The sequence below is a fragment of the Cryptomeria japonica genome, chromosome 5 (assembly GCF_030272615.1).
Source record: "Cryptomeria japonica chromosome 5, Sugi_1.0, whole genome shotgun sequence".
Lineage (NCBI taxonomy): Eukaryota > Viridiplantae > Streptophyta > Pinopsida > Cupressales > Cupressaceae > Cryptomeria > Cryptomeria japonica.
Window position 1 is genome coordinate 504,842,383 of NC_081409.1, and position 18,641 is coordinate 504,861,023.

At 39.9% G+C, this 18,641-nt stretch overlaps 1 protein-coding gene across 1 annotated transcript in view; it reads right to left on the reverse strand.

Annotated features, from left to right (window-relative positions):
• The window catches only part of LOC131064861 (uncharacterized), a 61,404-nt gene extending 54,874 nt beyond the window's left edge, over positions 1–6,530 (reverse strand). The window contains exons 1-2 of the mRNA XM_057999162.1: positions 6,456–6,530; positions 6,265–6,354 (exon numbers count right to left, since the gene is read on the reverse strand). Coding sequence (XP_057855145.1) covers positions 6,265–6,354; positions 6,456–6,530 — 165 coding nt within the window. The remainder of the gene's footprint in view (positions 1–6,264; positions 6,355–6,455) is intronic.
• Between the last annotated feature and the right edge of the window lie 12,111 nt (positions 6,531–18,641).

Consider the following 18,641-nt stretch of genomic DNA (forward strand, 5'->3'; position numbering starts at 1 on the left):
GATGGAATTATTGCCAAGTTGAAAAGCGAGTTGGTAGGACAATACCGTCAAGGTGAGTCCTCAACATTGATGATCGCTTCTTCTCCTACACGGCCTCCACCTACTAGCTCCATCATTGAATTCCCACCATCTCCAGCACCTTCTAGTTCCCAATTGGTTGAGATCACTCCCCATGAGTTGGTGAAGCTAAAACAGGCTCAAGCCCTGTTTGCAAAGAAATATGAAGAGAGAGTGAGGGCTTTAATTTTGAGTTTTGTTGACACCATAGGGTCCTCATTAATGTACAACAACATGAGCAAAATTTTGGACATGTGGAATGAGTTCAATGGAGACAAGGTTGTTCTGATGCCTATTTTTGACAAGTGGAAACCCAGGGAGCAGGATCTAGAACTTATTTGTGTATCTTATGATGAGATAGGGGCTGACCCCATTATCAAATCCACTTGTGACATGGCAAAGGATCTAGAAAAGTTAGCAGAAGGAGTAGATAATGCAGATAGAAAGATCAACTTGTACAAGAAAGAGTACACTGATCAAGTATTTGAATTACTCCCAAGGGGTTTTGCCAGTCGAACTCAATTGAAGGACAAACAAATATGGCTTAATGAATTAGAAGCCAACCTATCATTAAGAATAAAAGGAATCATTAATACAGATGATACTTCCTTATTTGTTAGAACAATTGAGGAGATAGAGAAAATCAAATCACACTATGGTTTTCTAAATTCAGAGGTCAACAAAATGAGGAACTCTTGGAAAAGATTAGCCAAGATGAAGGGAAAAGTGATTAACTTCTCATGGCCTACTGATGATGTATACTAGGAGTGGACAAGAAAGTACACGATGCTAGATGTAGAGTAGTTAGAAGAGGTTGCAACAGAACAACAAGCAGAGGAAGCCGCAGATGTTGAAAAGGACTTGTAACCGCTTGTTGGAAAAGACTCTTGTTTGTAACAAACTTTCTTTTGAAAGGTCCGAAGCTTGTATGCATCCATAATATTATAAATGGATACTAGGACTAGTTATGAATGATCGCAAGAAATTGTAAGAAAACTCTACAGAAATATATCTGGGATTTTCTAGTCTTATGGAGAATACTTTGAGTTTTGTAATATTTTCCCAAAATTAATATCAGTATACAGACTATCAACTTTCGAGCCTAAATTTTGTGTTGTCTTCTGGTCTACTTGCAAATATTTACTGTTTTCAATATGAGTAATCTAGGGTTATTCATTTGAGTATGGATTGTAAGGCAATCTTAAATAGAGGCGTTTCTTAGCTTTTCTCTCTAGGAGGGAAATTAAATACACATGAAGCATTTCTATCAGTAAATTCCTTGTGGGAGATTTTGAATTTGATGAATGCAGTCTAGTTTGATAAGGGTTAATTCTTATGTATGTCAAGCATATGTGGGGTTTTATAGAAGCCGAGGTGATGGGATGTGTGGAGATATTTGATTATGGGAGTATTGTTTAAACTTAGATGACTCTGTGGCCTGGATAAGGCACTGGTATGAATTGTAGTTGTCTTTTTTACATGTCTTGTAGGTCAACATTGAACATGAGTATTAAGCCTTATTTCTTTGTTTCAGTTAGTCTCAAGGCAATAAGATCCACTGGTTTTTGGACAATGGTTACTATGGATTTTGTTTGAAAGTGTGAAAGAATTCACCTAAGGTATACCCGCCTGAACTTTTGATAAGTTAGAAGTGTAGAAGGTTATAAAACCTTGTCATGTGTTGTTCTAAGGTTTCCTTCTCTTTGATTTCTCTTTCTGTAGACAAAGTTTATTATTTTATCATAAGGGATTTTAGGGGGAATCAGAATTTGAGAACAACAACATCAAGGTCGATCCTACAAAGGTAAAAGCTATCATTGAAATGCCTCCACCAAAAATTCTCAGAGAGTTTCGCAGTCTCCAGGGAAAACTCCAATCTGTTAGATGCTTTATTTCACAACTGTTAGATAAGTGCCATCCATTTGCACACCTATTTCACAAAGACACAAAATTCAAATGGGCTTGCTTGTGTTAAAAGGCCTTTGAAAAACTAAAAGAAAATCTGGCATCACCTCTAGTGCTTATGCCTCCTACTCCTGGAAAACCCTTTATTTTGTACATATGTGCTATCATAGTGGCATTGGGGGCATTGCTGGCACAAACAGATGATCAAGGGAAGGAACATGCCATTTACTACATCAGTCGGACACTAGTAGGGTATGAACTCAATTATACCCCCATTGAAAGAGCATGTCTGGGATTGGTGTTTAGCACATAGAAGCTCTGACACTATATGCTGAACAACAAAACAAAACTAATTTCTAAGATTGATCCACTTAAATATCTCTTGTCTAAAGCTGCCCTCACTGGCAGAACCGCTAAATGGGCCATGCTCTTAAGCGAGTTTGACATTGAATATGTAGACAGAAAAGTAATCAAGGGACAAGTCATCACAAACCAGTTGGTGGACGCTCCACTTCCAAGTAACCATCCCATTCTCACAGAATTACCAGATGAATTCATTATGATTGTTACCACATCCTCCACATGGCAATTAACTTTTGATGGCTCTTGCACCCAAAATGGATCGGGGGCAGGAATATTATTGATCACACCTCAAGGAGATGGCATCCCAAAATCATACAAGATAGCTTTTGCATGTACCAACAACATCACAGAATACGAGGCACTCATCACAGGATTGCACTTGGCTATCCACTAGAAAATAAAGGAATTACAAGTCTATGGTGATTCCCAACTTGTCATAAAACAAGTCAATGATGAATACCAAACAAAAGATGACAAATGCCTTCCCTACCATACCATGGTTGAATATATTAAGCAACACTTCCATACAATCAATTTTGACTGTCCACGAAGAAACAATAGCCCTGCAGATGCAATGGTCACCATTGGCTCCCTCCTTCAGATACCAACACATAGTCAGAAGTGTGAGTTCTTGGTTGAGAAACTATTTATACCGACATATGACCTACCAGAGTCTAAAATGGTGTGTGTACTCATTGGTCCCGAGTCCCCTTGGTACCAAGAAACCTTTGCTTTCCTAAAAGACAACACCATTCCCCCACATCTCACCAAAACCCAACAACAAACCTCCATTCGCTGATGTTCTCATTACACCATCCTTGGAGACACCCTATTCAAAAGGCATTTTGATGGTTCTCTCCTAAGGTGTTTAGATAAACAAGAGGCAGAATGGGCATTATGTGAAGTACACGAGGGCATCTGTGGGGCACACTCAAGTGGGAGTGGGATCACCTTGGCTAAAAATCTTTTGAGAACAGAATATTATTGGCCTAAAATGGAAGTAGATGCATATAACTATGTGAAGAAATGCATCCCTTTCCAGCAACATGGCGACAAGATTCATGCACCATCACAAGAATTGCAGCCATTCATTACGCCATGGCCCTTCTCACAGTGGGGGTTTGATCTCATTGGGAAAATCCACCCTTCATCCTCCAATGGACATAAATTCATTATCACCACCACCGAGTATTTCACCAAGTGGGTAGAGGCTATCCCTCTTACATTTACCACTAGTAAGCAGATATCCAAATTCATCTTGAACTAATTGATCTGACGATATGGCATTCCAAAAGTTATTTTACAGATAATGGTAGACAATTTAAAAACCAGGATGTCAAAGAACTCTGCAAAAAATTCAACATCCAACATCGCTTCTCCACCCCATATTATCCCCAAGGTAATGGTCAAACCGAGGCTTCTAATAAAACCCTAATCAAAATCCTCAAAAAAATAGTCAATGAAGCTGGTCATGATTGGCACCTTCAACTCTATCCCGCTTTGTGGGCCTACTGCACCTTCATCCACACCCCCATAGGTGCCACCCCTTATTCCCTGGTCTTTGGCTCCGAAGCCATCCTTCCCCTTGAGATCGAGATCCCCTCTCTAAGGGCATCACTGCAAAATATCCTACCAAATGAAGAATGCAAAATTGCCCACATACAAGAGCTATAATTGTTAGATGAAAGGTGCCTCAAGGCCTTGAATCATCTATAGGTATATCAAAACCGTCTACGCATGAGTTATAACAAAAAATTCAAAACCCAGGAATTCCAAATTGGTGATCTTGTCCTCATGGAGAATCAGAAAAACCTCCGAGAAAGAGAAAAGAAAGGCAAGTTCGAGCCTAATTGTCTTGGACCATATGTAATCACAATAAAATATGGATCAGGAGCTTATCAATTGGCTACTCCTGAAGGTGATCCTTTGGATGATCCAATGAATATCATGCACCTCAAAAGATTTTATGCCTAGTCTTCAGAAAGTCTTAAATTGTCAAAAAATAAAAAAAATCAAGAAAAATATAATAAAATGAGAAAAAGATCTAGAAAAAATTCACCACTTTGGTGAAAACCTGGCAAACAGGTGCCTTGTGACACAAAAAAAAAAAAAAAATCAAAAAAAGAAAAGAAAAAACAATTCGTCCATTAGTGAAAACCACTTTGTGGCGCTATGGACAAGTACCTTGGTGAAAACCTCCATGCAGGTGCCAAGGTAAATAACTAGATCCATTGTCTATCAGGTCAATACTACAAACACCCTCCAACCAGTCCACCCATTCGCAACATTCCTTCCCTTCTGACTCCCAATAAAACATGCGTATGATGATGAGTCTTCATCTAAGTCAGGAATAAGGAATGTCCCATCAAACTGAGCTTCTGTGCCTGTGTGTGAGCTTCACGAAGTCTTAAGAACAGTCCTAAGTCCACAAGTTAATCTTCAAAAACCATATGATCACTTTCCTAATCCAAAAGTCCACTTTTCCCTAGGGATGAATCCTTCCCTCGCCTGGCAACCTAATCCTCCACCCTAATCCTACTCTTGGCAAGAGTTATCAGTTGGTCATGAGTGAATAACTTGTTTGATTTCTTGGATTTTTCATTTAGACTTACATCTTTTGCCCTATGATGGCATCTATCTACGACCCTCAGGTATGTTTAAAATAGGTGCATACTGGGGCATATTTTCATAAGCATGGCATGTTTTGGATCTCTCTTGTATAAACCGATGACTTGGTACTAGTGTTTATCAACACTTACCCTCTTGTGTACAAGAGGTATCCGTGTGTTTGAGGGTTTCCTTGCACATACCCACAACTTTGTATTAGTGTTTCTCAACACTTGCATAGTTGTGTGTAAGGAATTCCCATTTGTTTGAGAGTCAGTCCACGCCTTGGGTTTCTCATGGCATCCTAATTCCTATAATCAGTGGTGCAAGTCACCGAAGGCAATATCAAACTAGGTTGGCTCTCCACATTTTTTGTGCATAATTTTCACCACCATTCCATAAAATCCTAAATCTAATAATCGCATGGAGTCCTCAATTTCCTCCATTCCCCATCTATTCCATATTCTTCTATTTTTTATCTAAGATCATTGTGTTATTATTGGCATATTCCCTCTTTGTATTATTCATTCACGTCATGCTATTCATATAGATTGCATTACTTATTTCATTACACTACTCATTTAGATAGGCATTTTTCCACAAACAGTTACACTTAGATTTCATCACATAAATAAAAGACATTTATTCATCCATGTAACATTACATTCATTTAGATTGCATCACAAATAATTTTACATCTACATATCCATCATACATCCACATATATACACATCAAAAAACATAATCACTCATCCTGCATCCAAAAAACATGTTAGCAACATATCATAGGCATACATATATAAGCATCCACACTGCATCACAAATAGGTCAGCACAACATATCCATAATTGCATCCATACATCACATCACAAGAAAAACAAAGAGAATCCATCATAATAAAAGGTACACATATCATCCATCATCACTAAATCATGTATATATATATATATATAAAGAGGTAAATATGTCTGTCATAATACATTGATTGCCCTGAAGGGTCAAAATATGATACACAAGCCAAAGGAGCTAACTCTCCCCTCCCGTCTCTCCACCCCCCTCTGCTGTACCTCCTCCACCTGATCCCCCTGCCTCCCCCCCTCTTGGTGGCTGAAAACCCACTGATCCCCCTATCTGTTGACTCTGTGACGGTCGCTGACTCTAGGTCCTATGAGATTGCACACTCTCAGTGTATGAGGCTACTTGATGTGATGGAGGCACTGCTCCGTGATACAAACCCCTATAGTACTTTGCCTCTTGGTCTGCCCTCTTTGCCCTATCCCACTGCTACATAATATCAACATATATTTTCCCAAGCCCTACAGGAACCAACACCTGGCAGGCTGCATCCCTCTCCCCCCATAGCTGTGTCACATCCACCTCTGCCCTCTGTACTTTGGCCTGAAGTCCTGCTAACTTGGCATCCTGCCGACAAATAGTATCCTAGAAACCCACTATAGCTATCCCTGACCAGGCCTCCTCCAACACCCTCTCTGACTCCTCCCTCTTATGCCTTAGGCATCTACCTCTGTCTGCGAAGTATGGAGGCTCTTTGTCAAATCCAACACCTCTCGCCTCAGCCGCTCCACCTCTGTCCCCATACTCTCCCTCCAAGTCATCTCTATCTGTAGCTCATCCTCAATAGAATGAAGTCTCACCTGAGTAGTATCTTGCTCCCGCTGTAATCTATCAAAATTAGCCTATGGCACCCCTCCCCTCTCCTCCACCTGTACCTCAGGAACATCCATATGTACAACCTCCTCTCCCCCGCCAACCACAGCCTCTACGACCTCTCCTACTAGGGAATCCTCTCCCTCTCCCTCTCCCTCCTCCGGATCCCTCCTCCATACTACTCAGACTCTCCTCTGCTATCTGCCTGCACCACACCCTGCACCAACCACAACTCTCTCTCCTGGGCCATCATCCTCACCACCAACCACTTGATCTACCCCTGGCTGCAGCTCCTCATCCTCCAAAACCCCAGGATTGGTAAGGCGCACTGGCAAGTGCCCCTCCCACCAGCTTCTGTATCCACCTGTAGTGCCTAGATCCTCACTTGCCCCCATCTGCTCATCCCAGACCAAGTGAAATGCTGTCTAGAAACTAGTCCTGCCCTCCAAGGGGCTCACTGTCAAACCCCAATATCTAACCTCCCATGTAATCCAAGGATACAATGGAATATCCCCCACTATGTCCTATACCTGCCCAAGCTGTCTAGCCACCCTGAATGGTGCATAGTACTCCATAATATACACAGACCTCCCAAATATCCACATCTCTACCTCTGCCCAGTGCAACTGTCAATCATCCCTCCATCTCTCGCAACCCAAAAATGGCCGCCATGTAAACTGTGCAAGCTCATCTAGAATCCTCTACCAAAACCATACAAATGATGTCTGTGTATAATGCAACAGTCCCCTATACCTATTCACATATGGCTGTCGGGCTTGCCTGTCCTATACCCCCACTGGTCGAGTAATCGCAATATGCTCCCAGGCCTAGATATGAAGAGGTGTAACTCCTGCAGATAAACTGGCGTACTCCCTATACACCACCAGATGCATATCATGGTATAATTGGGCTAGCATTGTTGCACCCCACACATAGTGCTGGCCATCATGCACCATGAAATATAGGCACCTGCTCCATCCCACAGGAAATTCATGCCTGCCCAAACTAGGAATAATCCACCCGCTCAAAAAACCACAAATAACCAATACCAACCGAGGAATCCATCGAATACCCATCACCCTGCCCAAATGCATTTTGCTCCTATCCAACATCGATGGAGTCTCATACTCACACACCTTCCAAAGGTAAAAATCAGCTGCATCTAACTGATACTCTAGGATAACACCACGAATGGGGATCTTCAAGATCCTCCAAACATCCAAAAGAGTCACTGTCACCTCCCTATTAGTCAGACAAAAGGTGTTATACCGAATGTCCCACCTTTCCACTAATGATGTCATCATCGCAGTATGCACCCATATCCTTGACCACTTGCCTACATAATATAATCCCAGAGCAGTCAACACCTCCAGCTCATCAAGGCTCAACTCTAGATATAAGCTCATTATAGCATGCCAATGCTCTCTCTAAGCCAACAAGCCCCTCTCCACTTGCATCCATCAAACCAAATCATTACTTCCATGACCACAAGTCCCCTCTGCCCTCTGAAACCAACCATCCCCTCACCCTAATCCAAAAATTCTAAGCCAAAACCTCATTTCCCCCCTCCCAAGTGCACGCGCTGATCTATCTAGTGCTCACACCAAAACTGTGGCGCTTGTGCCAATCGGCAAGTGCTTGCACCGACAGAAAAATCTAACCTGCTCAGTCCTCTTTCTAAGCCCAATCAATGTGAGTGCTGCGTAAACCTTTGGGCACCCATGTCAAACAAAGCGCGAGCAACCGTGCTAATCCCCCCCATCCCCCCAAAAACCCTGTTCTACCCAACCCTCCCTGCGAGTGCTTGCACTATTCACTAGCACTCATGCTAACCTAGGAGCATGCGTGCTAAAACAATGATCAGCGCAAGCACCTCACCAAACCTAGACCCCAATTTTATCCCTTAATTCTACCCTTATCAAAAAATTCCAAAAGGTGGGATAGTCCTACATACCGGTGGTCCATAGCTGGTTGGTCGGTTGAACCATCAGATCCTCTTGAGGTGATGATCACGGACAGGTATGCGGTCCATCTCTCCTTCTCTTCTCCTTCGCTCTGAGTGGCTCCAAGGCCTATGTGTAACAATGACTCCTCATTGGGCCCGTTGTGGCTTATATTTCTTCCTCACTTATCTCCTCCACTAAAATTCTTCTTCCTTTATTTTCAAGAATTTTTCGTCTATTTTCTTCCGCAAAATTCTTGAGGAGGCATACACCTCCTATGCTTTACGCTGGGGCATCCGATTCTTCTTCCTCTATCTTCTACCCATCGGCAAATTTGCTGTTGTGTAAAAGAGGAGCAAAATGTAGACACTTAAAAATAATTATTTTTAATTCCTCACATAATTAATTTATTAATTATGCAAACTCTAATTCTACTCAATATTAATTAATTATGATTAATATTGTCACTATAGTCTGTGATTGATTTATTTAATAAATCAACCCTCTTTTTATTCTTCTAAAATTAAACCTTCTCAAATCCCCCTCTTAACTAATTAATTTCAATTAATTAGTTAGCCTAAATGATTCCTACAAATCATCTTCCTAATCCATCATTAACCTAATAAATTCTTCTAGAAACTACTTAAGCTCACTTAGTATTATTCTTCTAATTTTTAATTCCCTCCACTCATTCTCTCTCCTAGTCAAATCCTCCTACAAATCTTATCTATCCTAATCCCACCTAACCTTTCATCTAATCCCCCTCCTACTGAGTTGCTAGTGGCTAATCATCATGATTAGCCACAAAATCAACTCCTTGTCCCTTCCATCCAACCACTCTCCTTAAATTCTCTTTTCCTAGGTGAATGTGAAATCTCACATTTCTCTAGGTCTCTCATCTCCTAAGGAATTTTTAATTCCTTCTTATTCCTCCAATCCCCATGATCATCCCTTTTTGAAGAATTTTAAATTCTTCCTCTCCATTCCTCAAGAAATGTCCCATCTCTTGCTCTTCTCAAGACACATTGGGAAGTCTTCCCAATGTACCTTGAGGAGTGTGGAGACAAGAAATGCCTTTAAGGCATATCTCTTGGTCTCCACACCCCCTCTTGGGCCTTGTGTGAGCTCACAAGAAATCCTGACTCTCCATCTTGGGTCAATCTCAGCCCTTCATTTTTCCTCTCCTCTTCCTATAAATTGAAGACTCCATCCCTTCACTCATCATCTCCAAATTCAGTAAGTTTATGTTGTTAGTTTGAGCCTAGAAAATCACAATTGCATCCTTACCATGCCAAAATCATCCCTCATCCATACTTAGTCACATCATCCATCTCATCCCTCAAAGATCCATTTTATCCATTTGCACACAATGTTGGAGAGCCAACCACATCAAGCAATCTAGGAGTAAATCGACATCATGTTGGAGGCATTTGGGCCCACTTCAACTCAATCCAAGCTCCATCTAAAGGAGAAGGTAAAAAGGGTTGTGAGGTATATGCATCTCCATTCATGTTTTTCATGTGATTTGATTTATGCCTTTTAGTTTTATGTGTTTTTATGTTTGATTTGCATATTAACAATCTAATCTACCTCGCCACCTTTTCCCCTCTTCATATCTTATGTACATTCTCAACATTTCCAATGCCGATTTCTTCAATTTCTTCTACTAGCAATGCTGATTATTCTTGATCTATAGGAATATTATCTAATCTGTTTGTAGTTGTATTTTCCATGACCTCCACATCTTCTGGATTAGAAGAGGATCTTGCCTCTCCAAAGTAGGTTGTTTTGTCTAGATCTATAGCAAAAACGGCTTTGTGATCAACATAGGGAAATCTATCCCTAGCACTGAAGAACTCAGATATGTCCTCATCAGTTTGGAACCAATCTAGATGTGGTTGTTCTTCTTTCCCCCAATCTATCAGGTGTGGGTACATAAGACAAAGGTCTTTATCTTCCTCAGGGGGAGATACTGTTGATATCATACAAATCCTGTTATCATAAGCATACTTGACCGACTTTTGATTTACCTATTTGTCCTCGTATGCAATGCCATCATCCACAGGTGATTGATTTTCATAGGCTCTAAATACTAAATATGTGCTATAGTTATAGAGAGATTGGAATTCATAGCCATGGGAATCAGTTATACTCTCAATATATGTCTCCCTGTCTGATCCTTCTTCATCAAGTTCATCAACTTCCTCAATTGGAGAGAGAGGAGTTTCAATAATATTTATGAATGCCAGGATAATTTCTTGACTTGTGGATCCTTCCTCTATGATAAAAGCCTCATTTAAGGCTTGGATGAGAGATTTAGGTAATATAACACTATTGCTTCTAATTGGTACTATACTTGCTTCCCTTGGTGTGTTGGTTGATGACGATGGTGCCAAATAAGTACTTGATTCATTTGCTGGTGCAATTCTTGTTTTTGTCACCACATTAACATGGGATGTCTAGTGCAATGACAATCATTGACATGTTATTCTGACTTGGTGACTCAAGATCCTCATCCTCATTCGCGAGTGCTACTGTTGGTAAATTTTGAATAATTTGAGTATTTAGTCTAGATGTTCTTCTTCTTCTTGTCAGGCCCTATATCCCAAGCCCCAATTATTTGGATTTTCTAATGGTAATATAGGCTCTATAATGCCTTGAGAATATGCCCCCAATCCTATTGTGACATCATAACCATGTCTTTGTAGCATTTTTAATTCATAGCCATATTGATCTAAAGGGATTCTAACATTTGGGGGGTCATCCGCTTCTTTATAGAGCCATTTGTTGACATCTTTCTCTAAGGATTCTTTATTTAGCTCTCCCCATCTTAAGAAGGAACAAGAATCTAAGAATTGAACTATTTACTTTCCTTTATTTTTTACTTGTTTGATTTGGTAAGGCTCTCCTAAAGGATCTCAGAGACAATTGGCCTACTGATAATGTTCTGGAACATGAATATTTACCACACCGTTCATCCTTTATTTGGAGTGGTGGTGTTGTAGGTGTGTGAGATGATGATGGTGTGTCTGAAATTTTCAAAAAGTCCATTTGCATGGTGAGTGGAGCCGATTGATTGATTGGTACTTGATTCTTTGTACTTGCACTGAGGTAGTTACAATGATGAAAGGGGTTTGGATATCCCTGTATTGTGATCTCAATGCCATTATAAGGGAACTTAATACATTGGTGGAAAGTGGAAGGTGCCACTTGCATGACATGTATCCACAGATGACCTAATATAATATTATATCCCAATTCTCAGTTGAGAACCTGAAAGTTGATATCAGTGGTGACATGTCCTACTTTCACAGGTAAGGTCACCATACCTTTTGATGGGTGCTCTTCATCATCATATTCTTTAATGTAAATTATTTTAGTAGGATCAATATGATAGTGTGAGTAGCCCAAAGCTTAAATTAGGTTAAGAGTGCATATGTTGAGTCCAACTCCACCATCTATTAAGACTCTTTTGACTTTTCTTCTGTGAACAAGCACTTCTAGGTGAAGAGGATAATTGTGCATGGGTCTATCTATTTGTACATCTTTCTCTGTGAATGCTACCTTGGAAGCAACTAGACTTCCAACCATGGATTGGAAGGTATTTTCATCTATGTCATGGACGACAAAAAAGTCTTGGAGAAGCTTATCTAAGTTTGCCTTGTGAGTTGGGGAGATATGAAGGAACTCAAACAATGAAATTTGTGTTGGGGTCTTTCTTAGTTGATCAATCATACTGTAGTTACTAGTTGGTGTAGGTACTGGATTAGATGGTACCCCTGGCAATGTGACTTTGGATTGGCAAGTGACAACTGCACAATCTTAGTTTCTTGGATTGACAATAATTGTGGCCACTATTTCATCTCTTGCACTGATTGTATTGATTGCATAATCATATGCTACATTGGTATAATTTGCAGTGTTATTCTATGTCCTTGAACTGAAAGTCTTTCCTTCGTCATATTTACAGAAAGGATCCTTGAATATGGTATTATTTGTGTTAGTAGATCCCTTGTTAGTATCCACAGTAATGTCACCTTGATCAATGAGATCTTGTATCAAATTTTTGAGCTTATAATAACTTGTTATTTTATGAGCTTTAGCACGATGGTATTAAGAAAAGTTGTTGTCATTCCACCAAGTAGGTTTGAAAGGACCCATCTCATATGGTCTAACTTCTGGTAGAGTGATGAAATTGGTTTGTATCAACATTTTAAGAGAGGACTCAATAGGTTCTCCAAGGGGTGTATAATTCCTTCTAGTTTTATTGATCCTTGGAGGTGTTTGATTACCAGAGTAGATTGCATTTGCATGTGCTGATGTTGTACTGCTACCTTGAGACTGAGTTCTATTGGAGACAAAAGAATCCATTGGTCCTTGCAGCAATACCACCAGTTGATCTCTGTGGACAACATGAGCATCTACAACCCCATCACTTGTCACATTCTTATTTTTGGATCAAAGTTTTGGTGTTTCCATGCTTTAATTATTGGTTGGTCCATTGTCTTTGTGATGCTTTAATATCCCTTGCTCTACTAGGCCCTTTTCACAATTTTGACCCTTTTCTATTATTTCCTTGAATGTATTAAGACATTGCATTTACAGTGGATATCTAACCTGAAGAATGAGGTTCTCAAAGAAGATATTCACTTGTTCAACCTTTGGAATGTGACTGAGACATATGAGGTACAAAGCTCTCCATTGTTGTAAGAATGAAAAGAATGTTTCACCTTCTCTTTGTTTGGCAGCACATAAATCCATTAGAGTAACTGGATTGTCTATATTGTGTGAAAATTTTGTTATTAATTCTCCACCAACTCACCCCATAAGACAATTTTTGGTGGCAAGTGTGAGAACCACTCTAATGTTGTTCCTCCAAGACTCTTGGGAAATAGACACATCAAACATGTGTCTTCATGAGCTACTTCAATACATGTTGTATAAAACTCTCTGACATGATCTAAGGGGTTACCTTTTCCTCTATATTTATCAAACTTTGGGGTCTCAAAATGTTATGGAAAAAGTGGCATATACAAAGTCCTATAAAAAGGATAAGGACAAAGATCTTCCATGGTGTAACTCTTATTTTCATTTCTTGTTTGCATATTAGTCATTTGCCTTTGGAGATTCTGCACTTGTTGAGCCAAGATTTCTATCTGGGTCAAAGGTGTACTGACCATATAGGTATTCCCCACAAAAGGACTGGTGTTTGAGTACACTGGAGCTTAATGGAACATTGATTGAGTATGCAGCTGTGTACCTTGATTCCCACTAGGTGCTGAGAAATATGCAAATTGAGTACTGACATTCCGCTAGCTTGATACATACATTCCAATGGAGCCTTGATTCACATTCTGACCACTATAGGTAGACCCAATTAAAACTGATAGTGCGGATTGGGCAGTACTTATGGGTACAGTATTTTGAGCCACTGTTACTACCGTTGTCTATGAAGTAACATTAGGAGTAGTTTGGGACATGACATTTGCATTTGTTCTGATTAGTTAAGAAAACAGGTTTTCAAGACCCAAAACCTTTAACATAGGAGATTAAGATAAGACATCTAAAAGTCCAGAGCATATAAACTGCTTACAAAACAACTGGCAAAAAAGCCAACAAACCAAAAAGACAACAAAAGATAAAAACAACAAAGAAACTAGGAAAGCACTACACAACTATAGTCTTCAGAAGGTCCTCCACCTTTTTCACCAACTGGTCATAGGTGGCCCCAACAACTTTGATATCATCCAGGTCCTTGTTAGGTTTCTTTTCTTTCTTTTTGCCTTGGGTTCTAGTTCTGGGTCCTTGAGTGTCTCCTGTGCCTTTAGTGTTAGGGTCAATATCCAGGGTCTCCTTCTCCTCATCCAATTTGCTGATGAGAGTATTAGTGTTGCTAGCAGAAATATTTAGGATGCTTAAAATCTGTTCTGCAATACTCTTGAGGCAATCAATTTGGCTAACTTTACTGGCAGTGCCCAAAATAGTTTGATCCATAGCATCAACAAGAGTTTTCCTTTCCAGCAGGTCTTTCTCTATTTTCTCAAATCTGGGGTTCAAGGAGTCTCTTATGTTTTTAGCTTTTGCAATGGTATTTTTTAGGTCCTCAATGTAATCAGCCATAGTCTTCCCTTCCCCAGTGTTGATAGTTTCTAGAATCTGAATTCTGTGGCTGAGATTTTTGTTCTCATCCACAGCTTTCTTGTAACAAGTTATTAGCCACTCCATAGTGTCCATAAAACCTTGCATACCCTCTGAAGAGGGTTAGGGGGAGGATCAATCTTACCAGGGATATCTTGTTCCTTTTTTGGAGTGTCACATATAGTACCTGTGTCTTTAGCCCTAAGAGCCTTGCCAGTGGTCACCTGCTCCAGGTTTTGTTCAGCTTTCGAAGTCCTTTCCTACGTATAAGCCTCCAGCTCCTTCACATTCTCCTCCTCCCTCTTATGCTTGTTTCTAGTCTGAGTGTGGACTTTAGTTTTCTTTTTCAAAGAACCTCGAGGTTTCTCCTTTTCTGAGTCTTTAGAGACCTCCTCCTCCAAGGAAGAGCTAATCTGGAGGATTCTATGTTTAGGTTTTTTACCCTTTGAGGAAGAAGGTCTTGTTTTCATATATTTCCTCTTCTTACCAATTTCAAAATTAGAAACATCCAAGCTCTCCTCAGAATCACTCATTGGGTCACTATCAGAATCCTCATCCACTGAAAAGACAGAGTCAGACCCATCCTCCTCAGACTCAATAAAGGGCTATGGGTGGGCTATTTGATTGGCCTTGAGATGGTCATAAATAAGGACCATTAAGCCTTGATGCATGGCAGGCATTCATCGAGCATAACATAAAATAATGAAAATTAACCTTCTCATCATGCCTAAAATGATTCGGCAAAACAAAATGGTAGTCGTATACTTTAGTAAACCTACTATCCAATGTAATGTAGTGCATTAAAACAAAGATGACCTCCTGCCATGGTTTAACAAAAGCCCTAGGGGGATAGTAAGTTTTACTTAGCTTCACTAGGCATTTTTTCTCCTTTTCGGTTTCAGGATATTTGTTAATGGCCTCCTTACTGAATTTTCTATCTCTATAGAAGTTGCATCCTTCCCTTCTGAGACCAATGGCTTGGGCAATAAGGTCTTCATCAATTACAATACATTGGTCTCCCATTTTTAACATACCCTTTCTCCAGTTTTTGCAGAAAAAATTGGTAACCGTGCCATCCCATCGGTGGAGTCTCTCCATGAATTTCAAAAATCCACCCTTTTGCAAAATGCTCCAGACCGCCCCCTTCTGTTTCCATTCCTTGCAGTTGCTAGGTTTGTATCGCCATCTGTTTCCGCCCATATTTTCGTTATTCAGCGCCAAATTTTGAAACTTGCAGAGAGTTTTAGATAGAATGCTTCTCAAAAATATAAATTTAACCCAAAAAGCATGGGAAGTGATAGAATGTATTATAATAAATGAGTGACATTATTATAATAACTCGAAGTACTCCATTTAGTCCTTTTCATTATTATTCTATCCATCAAAAATCTTTGGAGTGCTACTATATCGGTCCTTAAAAATGATTAGTCTGACATCCTCAAGGAGTCCTTGTTCTCCCGTCCACGTAATCATTTCATCTTTATTAACCGCCACATTGGCTACCTAGTCAGCAGACCCATTGGCTTCACGATAGATGTGGGATTTGTAACTTTTTTCAAAAGTGCTGATAAGGTCTCTAGCAACTTTTATGATATTGTTGATAGACCATGAGGGCTTAGAGGTCCCCTTGAAACATTTGATGATGTTGTTTGAATCCCCTTCAATCCATATGTAGGGGCAATTCCATTTTTTAGCAAGGAGAATACCTTGGAGAGCTACCATTGCTTCTGCTTTATGGTTTGTTTGGCTCCCTATTGGGACAACAACTATTTCCTTGCAAATACCTTTATCATCTCTAAGAATAGCTCAAGTTTTTTATTTTGATTGGGGTCAGAACTACCAGCAATCTTAAAATTCTAGGAGCTTAAAATGTTGGATTCTAGGGTTTTGGTCGAGAGACAGGGACCCTCAATGATCCCAATATTCTCCACAATCACCCATTGTATTTTCTGGAACACAATATCTTGATTGAGGGATATGTCCCTGAAGATACGACTATTTGTTTCTTTCCATAATCCCCATAGGATGTGAGGAAGTGATAGCTACCGCAGAGATCTCAAAAATGAGTTAGTCCAATGTCAAGAGGAGAATAGTTCACTGATAGTGTTAGGAAACATCCAATCAATGCTAAAAATTTTAAGAAATATTTCCCAGACTAAGGTAGAATAGGAGCAGTGGATGGCCAGGTGGTCCACTGACTCTTCCTCCTGAAGACATAATGCACATCTATTAGGGAAGGCAAAATCTTTGCCCTTGAGGTTGTCTATGGTCAAGATCTTATTTTGAAGGATGGTACAATAGAAAAAGTTGATTTTGGGGGTCAGACCCTTAATCCAGGCTTTAGACTAGAAGGGATTAATAGGAGGGGTGGAGGAAAGGACACCATACATTGAAGAAATAGTTATAATACCTTTGGGTTCATGTTTCCAAATAAGGGAGTTTTCCTCTTTATTCATCTAGACCAAAGACAGATGGATCTTGAGCTTAGTGAGGCTAGGGTGGATACTTTCAATGTTCTGCCATTTATTGCCAGACCAATACTCTGCAACTAAAGGGTCAAAAATTCTAATACAAGAGGGAGCATGAGGGGCCCATTTAGGGATTTTAGTCAAAGGTTTATCAAAAAGCCAGGGGTCTTCCTAGAATTTAACTTTCTTGCCATTTCCTACTTTCCAAATTACTCCTTTAGCAATGCTTTCTCTGCACTTAGAGGCATGATTCCATATATGGTACCCATTAATATTGATTTCCGAATTGATAAAACAAGAAAGAGAGGAGGACAAAAGAGAGTACTTACTTTGCTAGATTTTACACCATTTAGTGTCTGAATGGAACATTCTCCGGACCTATTTGGACATGAGAGCTTCATTTAAGGTTTAGATTCTTCTTAGGCCCATACCTCCTTTAATTTTCGGTCTGCAAACCTGATCCCAAGCCACCAGAGACATTCTTTTCTTGTCCTCAACCCCTGACCATAGGAATTTTCTTTGAATTTTCTCAATTGCGTTAGCATACTTAACTAGAATTCTGATTTGGCTTAGGGCATAGATCAGTATACTTTGAAGAGAAGCTTTTAGAAGTTGAAACTTTCCATCCTGACTTAAAAGGGCTCCTTTCCAACCAGCTAGTTTTTTATGAAATTTATCCACTAGTGAGCTCCAAAAAGGATTAGGAGGTGCAATTCCCATGGGGAGGCCAAGATAGGTCGCAAGACGATCAACAATCCTACATTCCAGGATTTTGCTGATTCTTTGTTGTCTTCTCTTAGGAGTATTGATGAGAAAAACTTTGTTTTTGACCCAATTAATAAGCTGACCAGAAGCTGAGGCAAACTTAAAAGAGTACTCTTTAGGATTTTAGCTTCAGAGATACTAGATTCCCCCATGGTAATAGTATCATCCACAAACTATTGGTGGGAGAAAATAAGGTCAGCAAAAGAAGGTTGGAGTCCCTTAAAGGAGCCTTGCATAACCATATTTTCCATGGACCTTCCAAAACATTCTGCCATAATGATGAAGAGGATGGGGGAAATGGGATCCCCTTGCCTTAGTCCTCTAGAAGCTTGGAAAAAGGGGGAAGGGGAACGATTGACAAGAACAACAAAAGAGGCTAAGGTGATAAGTTGGCTGAAGAGGTCGATAACTCTAGTGGAAAAACCATAGGCCATAAGAACCTTCACAAAAAAAGGCCAATCAACCCAGTCATAGGCCTTGGAGAGATCAAGCTTGAGGATGAGACCCTGCTTCTTAGCTCTAACAAGAGAATGAATGTTCTCATGGACAGTTATAATAGAGTCAAGAATTTGTCTTCTAGGGACAAAACCATTTTATTGATGATTAATCAAAGCAGGAAGGACATACAGAATTTTGGTAGTAAGAACCTTGGAGATAATCTTATAAAAAGAATTGCATAAACTGATTGGTCTAAACTTGTCCATAAAGTCTGCACCTTGGGTTTTGG